The sequence below is a fragment of the Budorcas taxicolor genome, chromosome 14 (assembly GCF_023091745.1).
Source record: "Budorcas taxicolor isolate Tak-1 chromosome 14, Takin1.1, whole genome shotgun sequence".
In the NCBI taxonomy this organism is placed as follows: Eukaryota; Metazoa; Chordata; class Mammalia; order Artiodactyla; family Bovidae; genus Budorcas; species Budorcas taxicolor.
In genome coordinates, this window is record NC_068923.1 from 16,421,287 (window position 1) to 16,439,988 (window position 18,702).

Genomic DNA, 18,702 nt, shown 5'->3' on the forward strand with positions numbered 1-18,702 from the left:
TTGAGGCTGCTGCCTGATTGCAGCCCTCTCCTCTCTTGCTTCTACAGGAGTCCCATGGGTTCTGAACTACCCACAGCGTGTGTTTTAGGCTAATGCCCTAAAGAAGCACCAGAGCCAGGCTGGCTTCCTGCTCCTCAGCTGCAGGCTGGAGATGGGCAGACACATGTAGGACCCCCAGCGGGGACACTTTCAGATGAAAAAGAATCCGAATGAGATCAGAGCAATCATGAGTGCAACAGAAATTTACAGAGGATATTTACTCGGGTAAACTCCTTCCAGGCCACAGATCTGTACTCAGGCCCTTTGGATATAGTTTCCAGAGTAGAGTGTACCCTGCTGCTCCTTGTTGGCCCTAGTCAGTGAGGGGCTGTGTACTGCTTCTTCCTCAAGAGCACTCTGACCTGTATGTTCCGAGCTCTGGTCGGTAGGAAAGTGTCCCTCATGGTGGCCAGGGTTTGGGAGTATTTGGCTGATGAGCCATCTTATTCTCCTTGCTCCTGAGAAATCTGTATGCAAGTCAAGAAGCAACAGTTAGAACTGGACATGGAATAACAGACTGGTTCCAAATTGGGAAAAGAGTACGTCAAGCCTGTATATTGTCACCCTGTTTATTTAACTTACATGCAGAGTACATCATGGGAAATGCGAGGCTGGATGAAGCACAAGCTGGAATCAAGATTGCCAGGAGAAATATCAATAACCTCAGATACGCAGATGACACCACCTTTATGGCAGAAAGTGAAGAGGAGCTAAAGAGCCTCTTGATGATAGAGAAAGAGAAGAGTGAAAAGTTGGCTTAAAACTCAACATTCAGAAAACTGAGATCATGGCATCCGGTCCCATCACCTCATGGCAAATAGATGGGGGAACAATGGAAACAGTGACAGACTTTATTTTGGGGGGCTCCAAAATCACTGCATATGGTGACTGCAGCCATGAGATTAAAAGATGCTTGCTCCTTGAAAGAAAAGGCATGACCAACCTAGGTAGCATATTAAAAAGCAGAGACTTGACATTACCAACAAAGGTCCGTCTAGTCAAGGCTATGGTTTTTCCAGTAGTCATGTATGGATGTGAAAGTTGGACTATAAAGAAAGCTGAGCACCAAAGAATTGATGCTTTTGAATTGTGGTGTCAGAGAAGACTTGTGAGAGTCCCTTGGACTGCAAGGAGAGCCAACCAGTCCGTCCTAAAGGAAATCAGTCCTGAATATTCATTGGAAGGACTGATGCTGAAGCTGAAACTCCAATACTTTGGCCACCTGATGGTGAAGAACTGACTCATTAGAAGAGATCCTGATACTGGAGACGACTGAAGGCAGGAGGAGAAGGGGACAACAGAGGATGAGATGGTTGGATGGCATCACTGATGTGATGGGCGTGAATTTGAGCAAGCTCTGGGAGTTGGTGATGGACAAGAAGGCCTGGCTTGCTGCAGTCCATGGGGTTGCAGAGTCAGACACAACTAAGCGACTGAACTGAACTGAATGAATAAACTTTGATAACCTTAAAATTTATTGCTGTTAATACAAGAAGCCCAAGTATCATCGTATGAAATATAAAAACAGATATTGTCCGAAGACCCAGTTTTGGGGATTGGTTGTTTTTTTCTTTTTTTCATTCACAGAGAAAAATTTTAAAGGAAGGCTTGAAACTTTTAAAATATAAATTCCGGAATTTGACCTCATGGCTTTCTAGTCGTGTGTCATGGATGCATAATAATTGTGGAATTTATTAAAAATCACACTGCATGACATAAGATAAAATGTATATGATATTTTTACATGCAAGGGATCATGTGAATGAATGGATATTGTTGTACTTTTGAATTTTTAGCTTTTTAACTCTTTATCCTGGGAATTTCCAAATACAATACGAAGTAGAGAGAGTAGAACTTATGTAGTGAATCTCCAGATACTCATCGCCCAGATTCAGTAACTAAAATCTAGTTGCTTCATCCCTGCCTCAACCCTCTTACTCTTCATTGATTGTCTTCCCTTATAGCTCAGTTGGTAAAGAGTCTGCCTGCAACGCAGGAGACCCGGGTTCGATCCCTGGGTCGGGAAGATCCCCTGGAGAAGGAAATGGCAACCTACTCCAGTATTCTTTCCTGGAGAGTCCCATGGACAGAGGAGCCTGATAGACTATAGTCCATGGACTCACAAAGAGTCGGGCACAACTTAGTGACTAAACCATCACCTCTGATTGTCTTAAAGCACCTCTAAGGCATAGTCATCTATAAGTGTTGCTAGAAGATGAAGACTTTAAAAGCAGTTTCATTATGCTATAAGAAAGTTAACAGTAATTCCTTAATGCCAACTGTCCAGTCCGTGTTGCGATTCCTTGGTTAAGGCATTGTCACACTTGGTATCGTCCAGTTGGGGGTCAGACAAGCGGTGCTGGGTGAGCTTGGCTGTATGCCCCTCCAATCTCTGTGCGCTATCTGTATTTATCTGTGGAGGAAATCGTGTCCCTCGCTCCGTGCCCCATGCCCTGAGTCTGGCCAGTTGCAGTTGTGTGACACTGTGCTGCGCGGGTCCCTCTCTGGCCCCTGTATTCCTGAATTTCCTGTACTCTGATCGTTAAGGTTGAGAGGAGTTTGGTCAGGGAGTTGGGTGTGGGTTGAGGGAGGCAGGTGGGCAGATCTCAATGACACAACTCACGTTGTTGCGATCACAGCACACTCTGCGGAAATGTGACCAAGTTGTTTCCATTCTTCTTGTTTCTGCTCTTAGTGTGGACTCGTGGCAGTAAGCTGCCGCCATTCTCACCCTGAGCCCTGCCCTCTCGGGCCCACCCTGGGTCCTCAGCTTTCTTGACGGTGCCCTGTGGTCTGCAGTTGAGCTGTGTGTGCCAGCTGCGTCTTCTCTGTCATGTGGTGTCGCCTATGCATATTAGAGGGTTGGTCCGCCCTTGTGTTGACCCCACTGCGACGTGTCTGCTGTGGCCCTCACCGTGCTGCAGTTGCCATGTCTCCAGGTCCAGGAGGGCTGGCATGTGTCTCATTCATCCAGCAAGTGCCTAATAGAGAGAGAGTTGGCTTTCAAGAGAGTTTTCAGTACATGAATGACAGTGAATGAGGAGCGGATACTGGTAGGCGGAGGGCTTCGAAGCCTTGTTTTCGGCTACCCTGGCTGCAGTTTTTTATGTGAAAGCAGTTTATTTGAGGTGTACACTGAAGGTCTGCGTCTTTGCTGATGGTTTGGGGGAAAGTGCTGATAAAGCTCTTTTACAGATCAAGAGCCGCTAGCTCTCCGCACTGCTCTCTGTCCGCTCTGCTCTCTTTGCGGTTGACGTTAGCTGCTCATGAGAGCCTGTGTCCATGGGTCTTTGTTACTTGTGTCATTGTGTGTCAGCTTTATTCTTCATAAAGGCATCTGTACCTTTGCTCGCTCCGCTGGCTTTGTGGAGCTGGCTGATCTCTTCATGTCTTGCTTAAAATTTCAATATCTAGTGCTACTCTTTCCTAAGAGGGAAAACTGCATTTTAAAATATTAATATGTTTCTCAAGTCAATTATATTAAGAAATCAAGTGTACCAGTAGTCACATAAAAGCATTGCAACTTTGTACTTGTCTTTATAGCTATGCCTTACAATGTAACATAAGTTTTCTCTGGTATTGAAATAATGTGTTTCTGTTTTTCTCTTCCCTCCTCCTGCCTCTGTATAAGGAGTCAGTCACTGCCAACCTAAGGTTAAGAAGGCTAGGCGCTTCCTCCCCTTGGTCTTCTGTGCCCACGAACCTCCTTCTGCGGGTACTGCACTCAGCTTTTGCACAGGCTCTCCTCTTAACCACAGCTGACCACTGCGGCCAGGCGGCAGTCTAACGATGCTTGTAGATGGTGCCGGCCCCGGGGTCAGTGTAGTGCTGCCTGGCCAGGGCCTGTGGGCTGGGGTTCAAGGTGACTGTCTGTGGGCCGTCCTGATAGAAGACTCTTTGTTTGCCTGTTCGCTGGTGTTTCAATGCATGACAGGGCGAGAAGTCTCTTCCTGTGTGATCTCAGTGTTTTCTCAAAGGGGCCGGCAGGTACCACACCTTTCCCTTGTGGGTTTCCTAACATGGCATGTGAGTGATGGAGGAGGATGGTCCCAGTGAGCCCCGGGGTCTCCTCACCTGCTTCGTGGGCAGATATGCAGGGATGCTGCAGAGGACGGGCAGCCAGGGCCCCGGAAGCGTTATTTAGGAGAGGGAGATGATGCGGGTGTAGCAGCCAGGACGGTCCTTCTGCAGATGCTGTGTAGATGAGCGGAAGTGCATCAGCAGAGCCCCAGGAGGAGCGGCGGGAGCCCCGGGGCCCCCTGAGGAGGCCTGCTGAGGGCTGTCCCTGTGCACACACTAATGACCCGTGGTTCTCATTTCTGTCCAAGAGGATGCACGTTCCTTATGAGGATAGTAGACTTGTCTTTAACATTTAACAGTGAGAAGCAATCAAATTAGCCTTGCTTAATGTGGCAGAAACCCACCTAAACTGCTGTTTACCTGGGGTAATGTGAGGAGGCTTCAAACTTGCACTAATGCCCTCAAGTCAAGTAAACATGCTGACTCCTCCATCCTGCAGTCTTTCTTTTACCTTCTGAATTAGACCGGGAGGGGGTGGTTTTTGTGTTTTCCTTACACTATGATTTGCTTGTCATTTTAATAGTGTTTTCCCTTCTCTCCCCCTCCCTTCCTCTTTCTCCTCCCCTCCCCTTTCCCTTCCTCTCCCTTTCTTTGCATGCCACCTGGATCCACAGATGAAATTAGTGGGGACGGTAATATTTATTTTCACGTTTGTGTTGCTAATGTGAGATGATTATTTATGGATATAAATACCACTCAGTTTTTAATGAAAGGCAAAATGTGGCTTAGATCCAACAGAGTATGTATGAAACAAGTGATGGTGTGAACCGGTGATCTCTTTAGAGTTGCTCAGGGTTTCAGCCCAAGAAGGGTCACCATCAGTTTCTTTACCACGTCTCACTGGTAAACTTGAGTCGTGTATATTCATAGAGAATTTTAGAGATCTCATTATTAGAACTATAGATTAATGGAAATTGTCAAAACTGTTTCATTCCTCATTAAGTGGGAGAGAGTCACACACTTTCCCACATTTATGTGTATAGTGACTTTTAGTCGGGAGTGGCATGGCAGGAAGGAAAGAAAGAAGAGTGATTTTTAAGAGTCACAGAGACGAAAGCAATTAAGGAGCTGTCAGCAGTTGTTTTTCAGGCAGTTGAGGGCACCACTCCATAAACTAGAAATTTAAAAGTCACGTGCAGTGCCTTGTTGTTCATTTCCCTTGTGTGCTGCCTGCATGAAGCTTTGTACTCTTTTATAATAAGGAGTGAGATTTTATAAAATAAAATTAAGGGGGATTACACCTTTCCTCACTATTCAATGAGAAAAATACTTTGACTGAAGATTCCGTCTGTGCTCCTGTCTGTCGGGTCAGTGACGTGATCCTTACGAGCAAAGTACTTGCAGTGAAAGGTCTGAACTAAGTGTGACGGGGCAAATGTGTCTGCCTCCCGGGACTTGGAGCCGGAAGCTCTGGGCTCTGTGTCCCGGCTGATTGCTTGGTGGAGGCTGGTTGGAAGATCCTCCGTGGAGGGTTCCCCGTGTGTCTGCCCTTTATCTGTGTGACTGCCGAGTCCCCCAGCAGGGATTCCGAGCATAGCTAGGTGTTGTCTTCACTGGTGAGCAGAGGGGTGAGAGACTGACTGCCCAGGGCTGCTGGGTGAGTGGCCAGGGCCCAGGCTCCAGCCTCGCCAGCTGACCAGTTGGGTGAACTGCAGCAAAGCACTTGCTCCCTGGAGTCTTCATGTGTAGAAGGCCTCGGTGGTTGTTGAAGAATTACTGTGAAAGCATACAAATTTAAACAGATGAGTACAAGCAAGTAGTTATTACCACATTGTTTATCTAAAGAAAACATTTTTTTTTGCATTTTCCTCACATTTGGATTTCCCAGTACTATGAAACAGGGTGAGTATTATTATCCTCATTTACAGGTGAATCTGCTGAGCCCTAAGGATTTAATCCTTGAGTATAAGGCAGGGATCCACAAACGAAGGCCCAAAGTCCAATTATAGCCCACACCTGTTTTTGTATTGCTCCTTGAGCTAAACAGGATTATTATATTTTTTTAAATGGTTGAGAGGAAAATCAAAGAATGTGGCATCAAAACTATGTGAAATTCCCATGTCCATCAGTAAGTTTCACTGGAGCACAGTCATACCTTCGGTCATGACCAGTCTGCTCACCCCTGCAATTTAAGCGGCAGAGTTAAGTGGTTGCAGTGGAGACTGTGAGGAGCAAGTCTAAAATACCTACTCTCTGACCTTGTACAGGAAAAGTGTGCTGACCCTGGCGCAGGTCACAGAGCAAAGCAGCACCCTTCCTGGCTTCCTGAAGCCCTCCGCCCCCTGCCCCCACCCACTCCGCCTGCCGTCCCTGCAGCCTCCAAGGCTGACCGCAGGTTCGCCTGTCCAGGTGGCGTGAGGAGCTGTGATCGCTTGGTCGCACTGCACTGCTGGGCAGTGGCGTCCCCGTGCATGCGCTGCTCTGGGGGCGGTGCGTCCTCAGGCCCGCCAAGGGCAGCAGGCCCACCCTGGAGGTGGGGACAGACTCTCACCGCCCGCCCCCTTCCCCACAAGGGGACGAGGGCACCCAGGAGGTTGGTGGGCTGCAGATCCTGGTCCAGTTCTGATATTTACAGCCAAGTGTCCGCTGCTCCGTCCCTCCCACTCTGCAGACTGGGCCTTCCCAGGGACTCCAGAGGCATCAGGCCCTTCGGTGTCAGAGCAGAACCCGTGTGCGTGTCCAGGTTTCCGGAGCGACTTTACTAGGTCTGGCTCACCACCTTTGAAAATGAGAACTTGATACTTTTCCCTCCTCATTTCAGTTGTCCTTTTAAAACATGTCTTCCCATCATTTTTATTCTACCACATACTGTGACACCAAACACTGTAAATTACAGTGTTATCCAGGGTTTCAGAGGTCACCATTTTTCAAAGTATTTATTTTGAAATATTCAAATCATGGTCTGAAAAACCTTTCAGATTACAGTGTTATGCATGGTTTCAGAGGCCTCCATTTTTCAGAGTGTTCATTTTGAAATATTCAACTCATGGTTTGAAATTGTCTCCCAAGTGCACAGACCCACAAAAGCCTACCTGGGCACAGCCCAGAGCAAAGCTGGACCCACATTGGGGGTGAAGTCCCCGAGCACACTTAGGGGAGCGTGCTGAGGTCTCAAGACGCAGGGGGTCTGGTCTCACAAGATGAAGCCCCCAGAAACGCAGAAGGTGACAAAGAGCAGAGCTCGGAGCGCGGTGGCTCGGGCGCCTTACTGCAGGGCCCTCCAGTGCCTCTGGGGGCCTCGGGTTCCAGCCTGGGAAATAGGATGATGAGAGCAGGACCCTCCATGTACGATTTTCCTGAGGTTAAGCAATGGTGCGCGTAGTTGCTCGTGATGGTGTCTGGCAGGTGCCCAGGTCTCCGTTAGTCGTGACCACCATGATTAAGTGGAGCACACACAGCTCTTCCCTTCATTTGTGCTGAGATCTTTCAACCTGCCTCCTTTTCCCTTATGTTTTCCTCCTACCATATTTGGGGGACAGGTGGTTTCAGGGTGGACTCCAGTTGTTCAGGGACCGATGAGTATGTAAAAGTACCTCTGATATCAGTGTCGTACTAGCCCATCATCGTAAAAACCAGGAAAGAAAAATGGAAACTAGAACCAAATCCATATCAAGAGTTCTTGGAGAAATACGCCAAGTATTCTCACCTGAAAAGCCCTTCTATCTATAGAAGGTCACGGTAAACCTTTGTAGGTGCACGTGCCTTCACCAGTGTTGACCCTGCCACGTGAGAACCAGCTTGAGAAGAACACAGCAGCAAGAACTCCCTGTTCACCTGGCGTCACAGTATCCACACCCACATTGATCACGAGTGACGCCCGGGTGTTTGGGATAATCCCCAGAGCTTTTTTTTGTAGCATTCACATAGCACCAAAAGACAGAAACTGCAGACTCTTTCTTGTGATGGTGTAAACTAAAGTGTATGCAGCTTGTTTTTTTCCCAGATCAGTTTTGTGTGCCAGCCTGATGTATGAGCCATCTTCTTTTTTCTCCCTGCGAGCAGTTCAGAGGTTGTCTCTCTGCTGAGGGTTTTATAAAAAGAGGCAGTCCTGGGAGCTGCTGCAGCTCCACCCAGAGGGCTCCTGCCAGGGAGGCCTCAGGAGCAGAGGGCACCAAGGAGATCGCAGCCCTCAGTCACCTGTCATCTGCAGGGCCCACCACAGCTTGACGTGCGTCTCTGTGATCCTGACAACCCCCACAGGCGGACGTGTTCTCATTGGACACGTGAGGGCACCGCTGAAGCCCAGACAGGGGGCTGTGGGCGCCCGCGTGCATCTCTGCCTGGCCTGGCTCCTGCGCCTCAGGCTCACGGCCCCCCTTGCGTACCTGGAGTGCACGCCTTCTTTCTGTTCAGTGGGCACTCACCGGGTGCCTCCCCAGTGCCGGCTCTTGTTTGCAGGCTGAGAACAGGACTGTAGATGAGCTGCAGCAGGGCCCGCTGCCCCGGGGGCTCTGCTCCCAAGAGCCAGGGGACCAGCAGAGAGCTGGTAGTGACGGGCCCTGAGCAGAGCACGCTGGGCAGCGTGATTGAGAGTGGCTGGGGGCCAGGAGGGCTCTCTGAGCAGGTGGCACCCAGGCGGCAGGCACTGTTACTTAGGGAGATGGAAGGACGGGCAGACAGTGACCCCAGTGGCCCTGGGAAGCCCGCTGAGTCCTGGGCCCCTGACATCTTAGTGGAGCCGAGAGCCCAGGGCAGGGGCTGATGATGACTCCAGGGCAGCTCTGGTAACAGGGCGGCTAGGGGAGGGAGGCATGGCCAGAGTTCTGGGCAGTTTTGTAGCAGAATCCAGCCACCTCAGGGTCAGCTAATGTGTTTTGCCTCTAAGGGGGTGTGTGTTGTATGTGAAAGAGGACCATGGGGGTGGGTCTGTGGGTGCAGGAGATCAAGTCGCCACACTGCCGACAGTGTGGATGGCTGAGGGTCCGCCTGTGTGGCCTTAGCCTGACACGGTCCCCCACTTAGTCCTCTTCCTCACCCCAGCCTTGGTGGCACACTCTGTCCCCAAATTTCATTTCAGTTTCTGCTCAGCCACCTTATACAAAAGCAAGGCTTCAGACCTAGAAACCACCACCATTCCTGGCATCCATTGAGAACAGGATGTCCTAAGAACAAGATAGGGGAGAGAAATGTAGGAATGTAAGGTGTGGGATAGATTAAATAATTTTTTTCTTTATTCTGAAAGTAGTAATGTTTATAAACACGGAAGAATAACATAAATTATCCACCTGTCATACAGGGCTTAGGAATAGGTCACATTTGCCAAATACCTAAAGGAATGCCTGTTTATGGACTTTATGTTCTGCCAGTTGAATTTGTTGTTACTTGAATTACTTTTAATGATGATGACAAATTAAGAAATGAATTCTTCGAACTACTTTTACATTTGATCTCAGTTGTTAGCATAGCAGTATGCCGAACAGTTGACGTTCTAGTGGCCATAAACAGTATATAGTCTCTATTGTCTTTGGTTTCTATAATTTTAATATCTGAGTGAAGTAATAATGGCAGCACAGAAGAGAGAACTTTCAATTCTTTAGAACTTATAGCCTCCTCTGCTGGCCCAGCGGCTTAAACCCTGTGCACAGAGGTACTCAAGGTTTTTGTCTTTCCAGTACGAGAAAAACAGAGAAGACCCGAGTGATTTTTCAGTGTAATTATTATCCAAGTGAGTGTGTGTTTTCCTCGAAAGGAGTTTTCCCCCCATTAATATGGAGATGGGTCGTTAAGTTCCTGCATTACTGAGAGGAATTAGTGGAAGCATTGGAATTTATACCAGAGAAGAACTCGATTTCTATGCTATTCTGATTTTATTATTTTTGACACATCTTTTACCCTTTTGACATGAATAGACACTGTTCAAATATTTGAGTGAAAAGTTACAAGAGCAATTCCTGGGTTGCTTTCACTCTGAACAGATAAGTAAGTTATCTCAAACGTCCGCGTGCCATTTTGTTTTCTGAAGAACATGCAGAATATGCTGTGAGGTCTGATTGCGAATGAAGTCTGAGCTGTGCTTGGAGAAGCCCCAGTGGACGGCGGTGCGGCTTTGCGCGTGTGCTCCGTGTAGGGAGGCGGGGCTTCACGGTCAGCCCCAACCACTTGGTGCATTTGAGTTGTGCACACAGTCATTTCCTGTCTTCTGTTTTCCACAAGGGTTTTCTGTGTCAGTCTGTGTGCTCTCCGAGGAACAAGTCTGTGTATTATGACATGGTGGACCGTGATGTCACCTTTATTTCCATAAATGACTCATGTGTGAGCAAAAATTGAGTAATAGTGTTTTAAAAATATGTCAGCATAGCAGGGGATGCAGGCAGATCATTTTGCCTTTTCAAATTAGTTCAAGGCCAGGGGGTCGGAGATTTAACCTCTTCCAACATACGTGTTTCCTCTCCTACAGAAACAGATGATTATGCCGAGATCATAGATGAAGAGGACACTTACACCATGCCCTCCAGTGAGTAGCTTTGGTTTTGCTCCTGTTCAGATTTGACAGAGTTTTAAATATCTTGTGTTTAAATGTTTTAGATGTTTATTGTCATTTTACTACCTTATTGAGTTCATAGTAGAAATACTCTCTGCAGCCTTCCGTGCCCACTGCCAGGTCAGAAGCCTGAAACTCAAATATCTATCGTAAGTCAGTTCAGTTATGGGGATTTTGTAATCTTGTGCTCTTGCTCTGTGATAATATATAACCTTTAATGATTAAAGCATTTCCTGTCTGTAGGAAATTAGTATTTAAACACACACACACATACAGTTCTTTGAATGCACACCTTTTAATGAGTCACATTTCCCCTCTGAGGTTTCATTTCTTATTGCCCTTGGCTAAGCAATTACAAAGAGCTTCCTGCATCCAGTCCTTCCAGCTTGGGGTGGGAGGTGTGGGGAGAGCAGGACTCCTTACCACCCCTCGCCCCCCAGCAGCCCGGCAGTGTCACCCTCTACTTCTCTGCCATGCGGCATGCTGGTGAGGAGAGCCTGGGAGCCCCAGCTCTCCAGGTGGAGTGTGTATAGTCCCAGCTCTGGAAAATTTCAAGGGCATGTCTCAATTAAAAAAAAAAGTTAACCCTACCTCTTAAAGAGGCCTGATTAGGAGTCCTCCTTTTAAGCCTTCGAGGCCTAATAATTCAGCATCTAATATCCTGGTTTTAGTAAAGCTCTGTGTGTTTGTAAAATGTTTCAGATTCTTTACCCTGTTGTATAAATATTTTGAAAGTTGTTCTCAATAGATTTCCTACACATGTTGAGATTTACCAAAATAAAGAGAAATAGCCCAGTCCAACTCAACCCCGTGGGTATCCTGCAGGGAAAAAGGTGGGGGTGGGGGGGCTGAACTTCTTTCTAAGGGCTCCCGGGTTGGTGATTTGAAACGGAGGCAAGAGTTGAGACTTAAATGTGTTTACTGTGACTCACAGTAGCAATTTGGAGAGATGTTTAAATTTTGGTTTCAAGGTTCGGTTAGCCACCTAGTCTTTTGTACGTTCTTGCAGACTATCCATATTTTTATTTGAATATTATTCATAGTTGAGTAGTAAATGTCCAACATGCTAACTTTTATCTAAACCCCAGAAAAATGGGTTATCGTATAAGGAGCTTATGGGATAGAAATGCAAAGCATTGTACATCACATTGCGTTAGCTTGAGGATGTTGTGTTGTCACTTGTGTTTGGTCCTCTTTTTTGACTCATGTTAGTAGTCAAAATATTTGACAAAGTAAATATAGAAATGTACTCTCCGAGTTTGTTGTTTTTAACCTGATTGCTATTAGTTATTTCTAAGCAAGGTCTTCACTTTTTTTCTCTCTTAATTGCGATACAGAAAGCTATGGAATAGATGAAGGTAACAGGATTCCTTTAAAATAACTGCATTTGCTTGCAATTGCAACCCATGGAATGATATGGGATGTCTCAGTTTCCAGTTAACTTTTATTTTTAAACTTTTTCATTGGTTTACTCATGCTGTTAAATCAATGGAACTACCAGCTAAAGTGATTTTAAAGAGGAAAATGACCATCTAAAATTTGGGTTGAATTTTCCATGTGATTTCTAATTTGACAAATTAGAAGAAATCAAAATACCAAGCAGGTCATTGGATTAAAATCATCTCCTAGGGTCCCAGTGGGTAGTTTCTTTCCATGTGCCTCCAAATAATTGGGTTTGTATAAATCATGACAATTGAATACATTAATTTGAGGCTGATGCTCTCAAAAATATAAAATACTCGTAATCTGTTATGTGATACATTCAACCTTGTTCCCAAATCTTCTGACTTAAAGCTGGTCCTAGAAGCTACCTCTTTAAACTCGTTTAGCTCCGTGAATAATATAGATAGGATTATAATGAAGTGGAACACTCTTAAACTTTTAAAACACGAACTTACTCATGCCACAATTTTTTCCCTCCATGTCTACAGACTTTAGTTACTTGTGAAATAATTGCTTTAAATAACCATTTGTAGACTTCATATATTAATACCTGAACTAATAGTATATATTAATTAAATATACAAACTCGGAGCAATTATTTAGCAGACTGTCGAATTAATCAACTGAATCAGACATTCAAAAATATTGAAAAAAACCTACCTTGTAAAAAACTCATCATTTTTATAATTAAAGCAGTGCCATAACAGTTACATAAATTCCTTTTAAAATACTCGTTTAAGAGAATTCCACTCTGTTTAAAGCATTTTCATAGAATGACGTGCCACAAATGAAACTCTTACTCATCGATGATGATGAAATGAAATGTGTCCCATGTTTTCTGCACTGGGGATGTTGCACTGAAGTGTCTTCTGGTGTGTGGATCGTGTTTTGCAGCCAGGGACTATGAGATTCAGAGAGAAAGAATAGAACTCGGCCGGTGCATTGGAGAGGGCCAGTTTGGAGACGTGCACCAGGGCACCTACACGAGCCCGGTAGGTCCTGTCGGGCGGCACCCCCATGCCTGCGCCGCCTCCTGCATGGCCTGCTCCTGTCGGTCCTCGTGAGGCCCTGCTTCCTTAGGGTGTTTCCCGTTGTCCTCTGCAAGGCTTATCATATACGTCAGTTCACTTGCTATGTTCAGAAACCCAGACTGGCAAAGTTAGCTCCTGAGAGCTGGTCTGTCTTTTATTCGTTCTCATCTTTCATTCAGCCTGTGTCATCAGTAACCATTCTATAGCCCTTTGCCCACAGGGTGCCCCGAAATCTCTGGCTTAGCATCCATCTGAAGCCATGCATCTTTAGAGAGCAGTGCTTCTATTGTCTTATGAAAGCACCATGTTCAATATTTGAGTGTGAATTGACAGAAGCGACTGATTTATGGTCTTACGGAAGTTTCTGTTGTTATTCAGATCTCTTGTAAAAATGGGCATTTTATGTCATTTCTGAAATGCATCAGTCAGCCTTAGGTTCACACAGAGGTAGAAGTCATGGTGCTGTCCTAGAAGTTTGCCATCTCAAATTCAGAGCAGTGTGGTGTGTCGCTGGAGATTGTGAGAGGGCCCCGAGCTCAGGCGTTCAGCAGACAGACCTCTGTGCCAGCCAGCTGCTCTCCTCTGGGGGCCTGGCGACCGCTCCCTGCAGAGTGGTCCTGCCACATGGGCACACCTCCCACAGGGTTGGAGAGGGACTGTAGTCCCCCAGGCTTATGTTAGTCTTGTGGCCATTTATGTTGCTCTTGCTTGAGAGCGTGTCCTAGAATCACAGTGTACAGTTAGCATGAAATCTAAAACAAATTAATGCAATTGAGGATACTTTTAAGATACGCAAAATAAAGACGCACCCTGGCCATGACTTGTAAGTGTGCCTCTCCATTTAAAAGAAAAATATTGAAAGTGTTTGTTAATTCCACAAATATTTATTGAACACATACTATGAATCAGGTTGCTGTTCTAATGAGGTGGTTTTTTTTTGTTTGTTTGTTTTTTTGGTGAATAGGGCACCTGAAATAAAAGAAATAGATGGTTCTGGAAGGGACCACCCAAAGCCAAGGATAGGATAAACACATACATTTCCAGGGTAGAAGCCACAGGGCCGCCCCCTCCCCTCCTGCAGGTCTTTGCTCTCGTCCCCTCTCTGCTCTCTCTCCAGGAGCTTACCTTCTAACCTGCTCTGCGACGTCTCAGTGTCTCGCTCACGGTGTCTGTCCGTATCCTCCGCTGGGACATCAGCTGGCGGTGCACAGGGTTGCCGGCCCTTGTTCCCGATGCAGCCTGAGCCCCTGCAGGAGTCCCGGAGGCACCACGGGTGGGGGGTGGGTGTTTGTGGGACACGAGTCACCTGCAGCATTTTACTTACATGTCTGCTTTCTGGGGATTTTCTACAGAGGATTTTAAGTGTTCCTCCCACTGTTAAGATTTTATAGTTCTGATTCTGTCTGATCCAGAATCCACAGAGGTGCAGAATAAACTGCCCTTCCTGAATGTGCCCACTGATTAACACAGAGACCTCTTGTTCCATGTGTCCCCATCACAGGAGAATCCAGCTTTGGCGGTTGCAATTAAAACATGTAAAAACTGTACTTCGGACAGTGTGAGAGAGAAGTTCCTTCAAGAAGCCTGTAAGTTTGTAGACATTTCTGTGGGACTCCATTTTGACTTTCTGTCTATGAAATCCAAACGGTCTCTGAAGAAGAAAAACAATGTTTTGACTTTTATGAGGCAGCTACATTTATTCTCTTGCCATGCAGTTCATATCTGTATTTGTCGAGGCTCATGGGTACAGAGTTCTCCAGGGGGGCTATCACATTTGGGGTGTGAAGGCAGATTGACTTACTGCCCCTTCATCCCCTGGCACTTTGTACCGTAACTATCTCCACACTGGGGTTGGGCAGACGTAGTGATGCCCGCAGGTCCTGGAGTTGGGCGATGAGCAGGACAGACACAGTCCCTGCAGGATGGAACCCGAGAATGAGTGGGGAGCAGGGCCCAGACCATCCTGAGGGGCCGCCGTAGAGAGTCGTGTGTGGCAGGTCCTCTCCTGAGGACAGCCCTGTGGAGAGCAGGCCCTGGTCCTGCCTGTGTGCACGTCAGCTCCTTTTCCCCTGCCTCCGGCTGGGTCCTTCATCCTGCTTCCACGGGGCTTGTTCCTCCCGACCAGCAGAGTTGAAGGGCCTCTTGTTCAGAGGCTTTGTCGCGGGAGCCTGGTCTTTCCCTTCCCAAGTGTCCATAATTAAATACACGATGCCTCTCTCTCCCTCTAGACTGTAAGTCTCAGTGGGGACAGGGACCGTGCCTGTTTTGCTCACAGCTCAGCCCCAGAGCCAGCACAGCGCTTAACTCACAGAAGTTGGTTGTAGCTGTTGGTCGCATGAATGAATCTTGGTGTCTTTCGTCACATGTACATGGAATTTCGATAAATATTTACCACCCAGCGGCCCAATAAGTGATAAGTCATGGAGTAAACCAGATGGTCACTTCATCAGTCAAGTCAGAGCAAGTCCTGATCCTGTTCCTTGGTCTTTGACTGGAGTACGAGACAGGGCCTGGCGATGACTTCCGCCTCAACTAGTGTGCTTCTGCAGGGCGCCGAGGCTGAGAAAACTCGGACTGTGTATCAGCCAGCATTACCTAACAGCCTGTGTGCTTTTCCTTTGGTGGTAAAGTGCATTATATATTTCAAAAATGTACACTTTTAAAATTTGCTTACCTTTCTCTAAAATTTTTCCGAGTAGGTATTGTGATTTTTGTAAGACTTTGGAATCATCATTACAAAAATCAGTTTTAGCATTTTGTAAGTAGTCAGGTCAAACTAACCTTGTTTTCTTTTTGAAAGGCTGTAATTTCAGAGAAACATGCTACAGGCAGTATACCTAAAATCCTGCAGGGCTTTGACAGGCTATATATGTAAGTGTGGCAGTATGTCCTAGATCAGGGGTCATTAAACTCTTTCTATAAAGCACCACGTAGTAAATATCCTGGGCTCTGCAGGCCAGGTGGTCCCTGTCACGGCTGCTCAGCTCTGCCATCAGTGTGTGGAAGAGCCACAAACAACTCAAAAAGAGCGAGCAAGACTGTGTTGCAGTGGCTCTGGTTTGTGGAAGCCAGCAGCCACCCTGGCCCGTGCGCCTGGCCCTGGGTGATGAGTCAGACTGCTGCGCCTGGTGGGCTTCAGTCCCGCAGATAGTTTCCTGGCGGCCGCAGTCTCCTCTTAGCCCTGCTCTGTGCAGTATTCTCAATAATTACTCCCAAGGAAATAGAAAAGCTTGTTAACTATATGTTAAGGGTAACAAAACCGAAAGTGATGGTAAGTCAATTGAAAATAAGAGTAAATATACTGAGTTCCTGAATGTCTATCCCAAGCCATCACACTATACTGAAGTGATGAACTGTACTGACGGGATGACTTTCAGTGGTACATTTTGGATTTTGTGCCAGGTATTGATGTGTGTGGTGTTTTCTGTTTGTTTCTTTGTTTTAAACTAACAGGTCCTATTTTTGAAATGTGTGGGAAAAATTGAGGGGAGAATACCTTAAGGGTTTGAGTTCTCTTAAGTGAGGGAGTGGTCAGTCTGCAAGAAGAGCTACTGTAGTCCTTGGGTGCGATGGTAGGATATACAGTCTTCCTTATCTACAAGTTTTACATCCACAGATTGAACCAACCGTGTGTTGAAAATATTGAGAAGAATCCCAGAAAGTCCCCAAAAGCAAACCTTGACTCTGCTATACTCTGGCATCTGTACGCATGGTGTTCACGTTGTATTAGGTGTTGCAGGAGACAGTCAAAGTACACGGAGGCTGTGCGCAGGCTGCATGCAAATGCTGCGCTGTTTTTAGACGCGCTGGAGCGTCCACAGAGTTTGGTTTCCCCCCGGGGTTCCTGGGCCCCGTCCCCTGTGGATGTGGAGGGTCAGCTGTGTGGTGTCTAGAGTGAAAGCAGAGTGGCCTGTCCTCCCTGGATGGACCCGGCACTGAGCTGCAGTCCACACTGGGCTCTGTACTAGAGTGGGTATGACGAGATGTTTTCTCCTGCGCTGTTGCTCGTGTCCTTGCTTAGCAACAGAAAAATCAACCCTGAATTGGTCCCCAAAATTAAAACAATTTTTTTTTTCATTTCAGTAGTCTGTGAAATCCAGGTGCTTTGGGGGGACCACTGCACTAGGTTGCCTATAAAGTTGCTTCCAGGTTTGAGGTTCTATAGTTCTAGGAATGTTGTCCTGCGTCTCAGTCATCCTAGAGTACTGGGCAGGTGACTTCCTTAACCTGATGTTAGAAATGTGTACATGCTTAAAAATAGGTCCCCACATCTAAGTATGTGTACCTGTGCAGGGCCCTCTTGGTCATCTTAGGCTCAGCAAAGCAGTCACACTCACATGACGGCCACAGGCCACTTCTGGCATCAGACTTTCTGAGAGGAGTTCAGGACTGGAAGCCACATGCTGGCATTTCCCCACAGGGAAGTCCTCACAGTGGTCCAGGAACTGCTTCCTTAGCCCTGAAAGTGCTGGGAGGTGATACGGCCACAGTGGTGGGTGCCAGAGCCTCTCGGGTCAAGGAGAAATCCTCTCAAAGCCACCGGCATGGACTCTGGGGCCCTGCAGGGGACGCCCAGCAGCACTCACACTCAGGAAAGCGCCTGCTGCCCCACCAGCAATTTACCAATCAGGTGGTTTTACCATGAAGGGTATTTCTTAGAGAATGAATCACACATTCCAGCTCGGTCAGCTTCCAGAGGAAAACCTGGACAGTTAGCCTCAGGTCAGATTTGTCCCTGGAAAAGAAAAGGAGGTTTTCTCAGCCAGTGAAAAGCATTGAGTCCTAACCACTGGACCCCCAGGGAACTCCTGTTAGCCCCGAGTCTTAACTGAACTCATCTTCAGGAAACTGAAAGATCTTCAAAACAATGACGGTGGACACCTGTTTCTCCCCAGTAACGATGCGTCAGTTTGACCACCCTCACATTGTGAAGCTGATCGGAGTCATCACAGAGAACCCAGTCTGGATCATCATGGAGCTGTGCACGCTCGGAGAGGTACCCATCCCCCCACCTGCTGCGCCTGCACCTGGAAGGGAGTGTATGACTTACACTCTCGTAGTATACATAGGAGAGTGTCTGTATGTGTGCATATACATAGTGCATGCTCGGAGAGGTGCCTGCCCCCCACCCGCTGCGCCTGCACCCGCAGGGAAGTGTGTGACGTGCACTCTCATAGTATACATAGAGTGTGTATATGTGTGCATATACATACTATAGTAGTATAGCGTCCTCATTAAATTCCCAAGTAGTCCCCTAGCTCAGTGGAGGTGGCAGGGTCTTCCCACCCCAAAGCTTTGTTAGGACAGGAAGTGGCAGGTGACCAAGTGGTTCTCTTTATTCCCTCTCTCTTGCTGTTGCCTAAAGAACACACCCACTGATTTGAGTGTGAAAAAACTGTTAGTGGAGTTTGGGTAAATGAGTGCTGAATTCAGGTAAATCAGAACTACTGCTTCATCTTTGGGGGAATTCACTTTGCAGTGTCTTTCAGACCAACTAATGTGAGTCACAGTTTCTTAAAACGTAGCAGAGTGTGGGCAGATGTCCTTATTTGACCTTCTCTGGAGCGCAGAAGTCGGTGTGTCACCGCCACCTGGACACGGGTCCCCACCCAGGCCGCTGAGTCATAG

General features: G+C 47.0%; 1 protein-coding gene across 11 annotated transcripts in view; it reads left to right on the plus strand.

The window, feature by feature from the left end:
* The window catches only part of PTK2 (protein tyrosine kinase 2), a 191,322-nt gene that overhangs the window by 129,822 nt on the left and 42,798 nt on the right, over positions 1-18,702 (plus strand). For 8 of the 11 annotated variants that reach the window (XM_052651609.1, XM_052651607.1, XM_052651614.1 and 5 more), the window contains 7 exons: positions 3,671-3,754; positions 4,734-4,751; positions 10,517-10,573; positions 11,938-11,958; positions 12,938-13,035; positions 14,576-14,660; positions 17,970-18,070. In XM_052651609.1, the coding sequence (XP_052507569.1) occupies positions 3,671-3,754; positions 4,734-4,751; positions 10,517-10,573; positions 11,938-11,958; positions 12,938-13,035; positions 14,576-14,660; positions 17,970-18,070 (464 nt within the window). The remainder of the gene's footprint in view (positions 1-3,670; positions 3,755-4,733; positions 4,752-10,516; positions 10,574-11,937; positions 11,959-12,937; positions 13,036-14,575; positions 14,661-17,969; positions 18,071-18,702) is intronic. The other 3 variants (XM_052651612.1, XM_052651613.1, XM_052651615.1) reach the window with 3 other exon arrangements.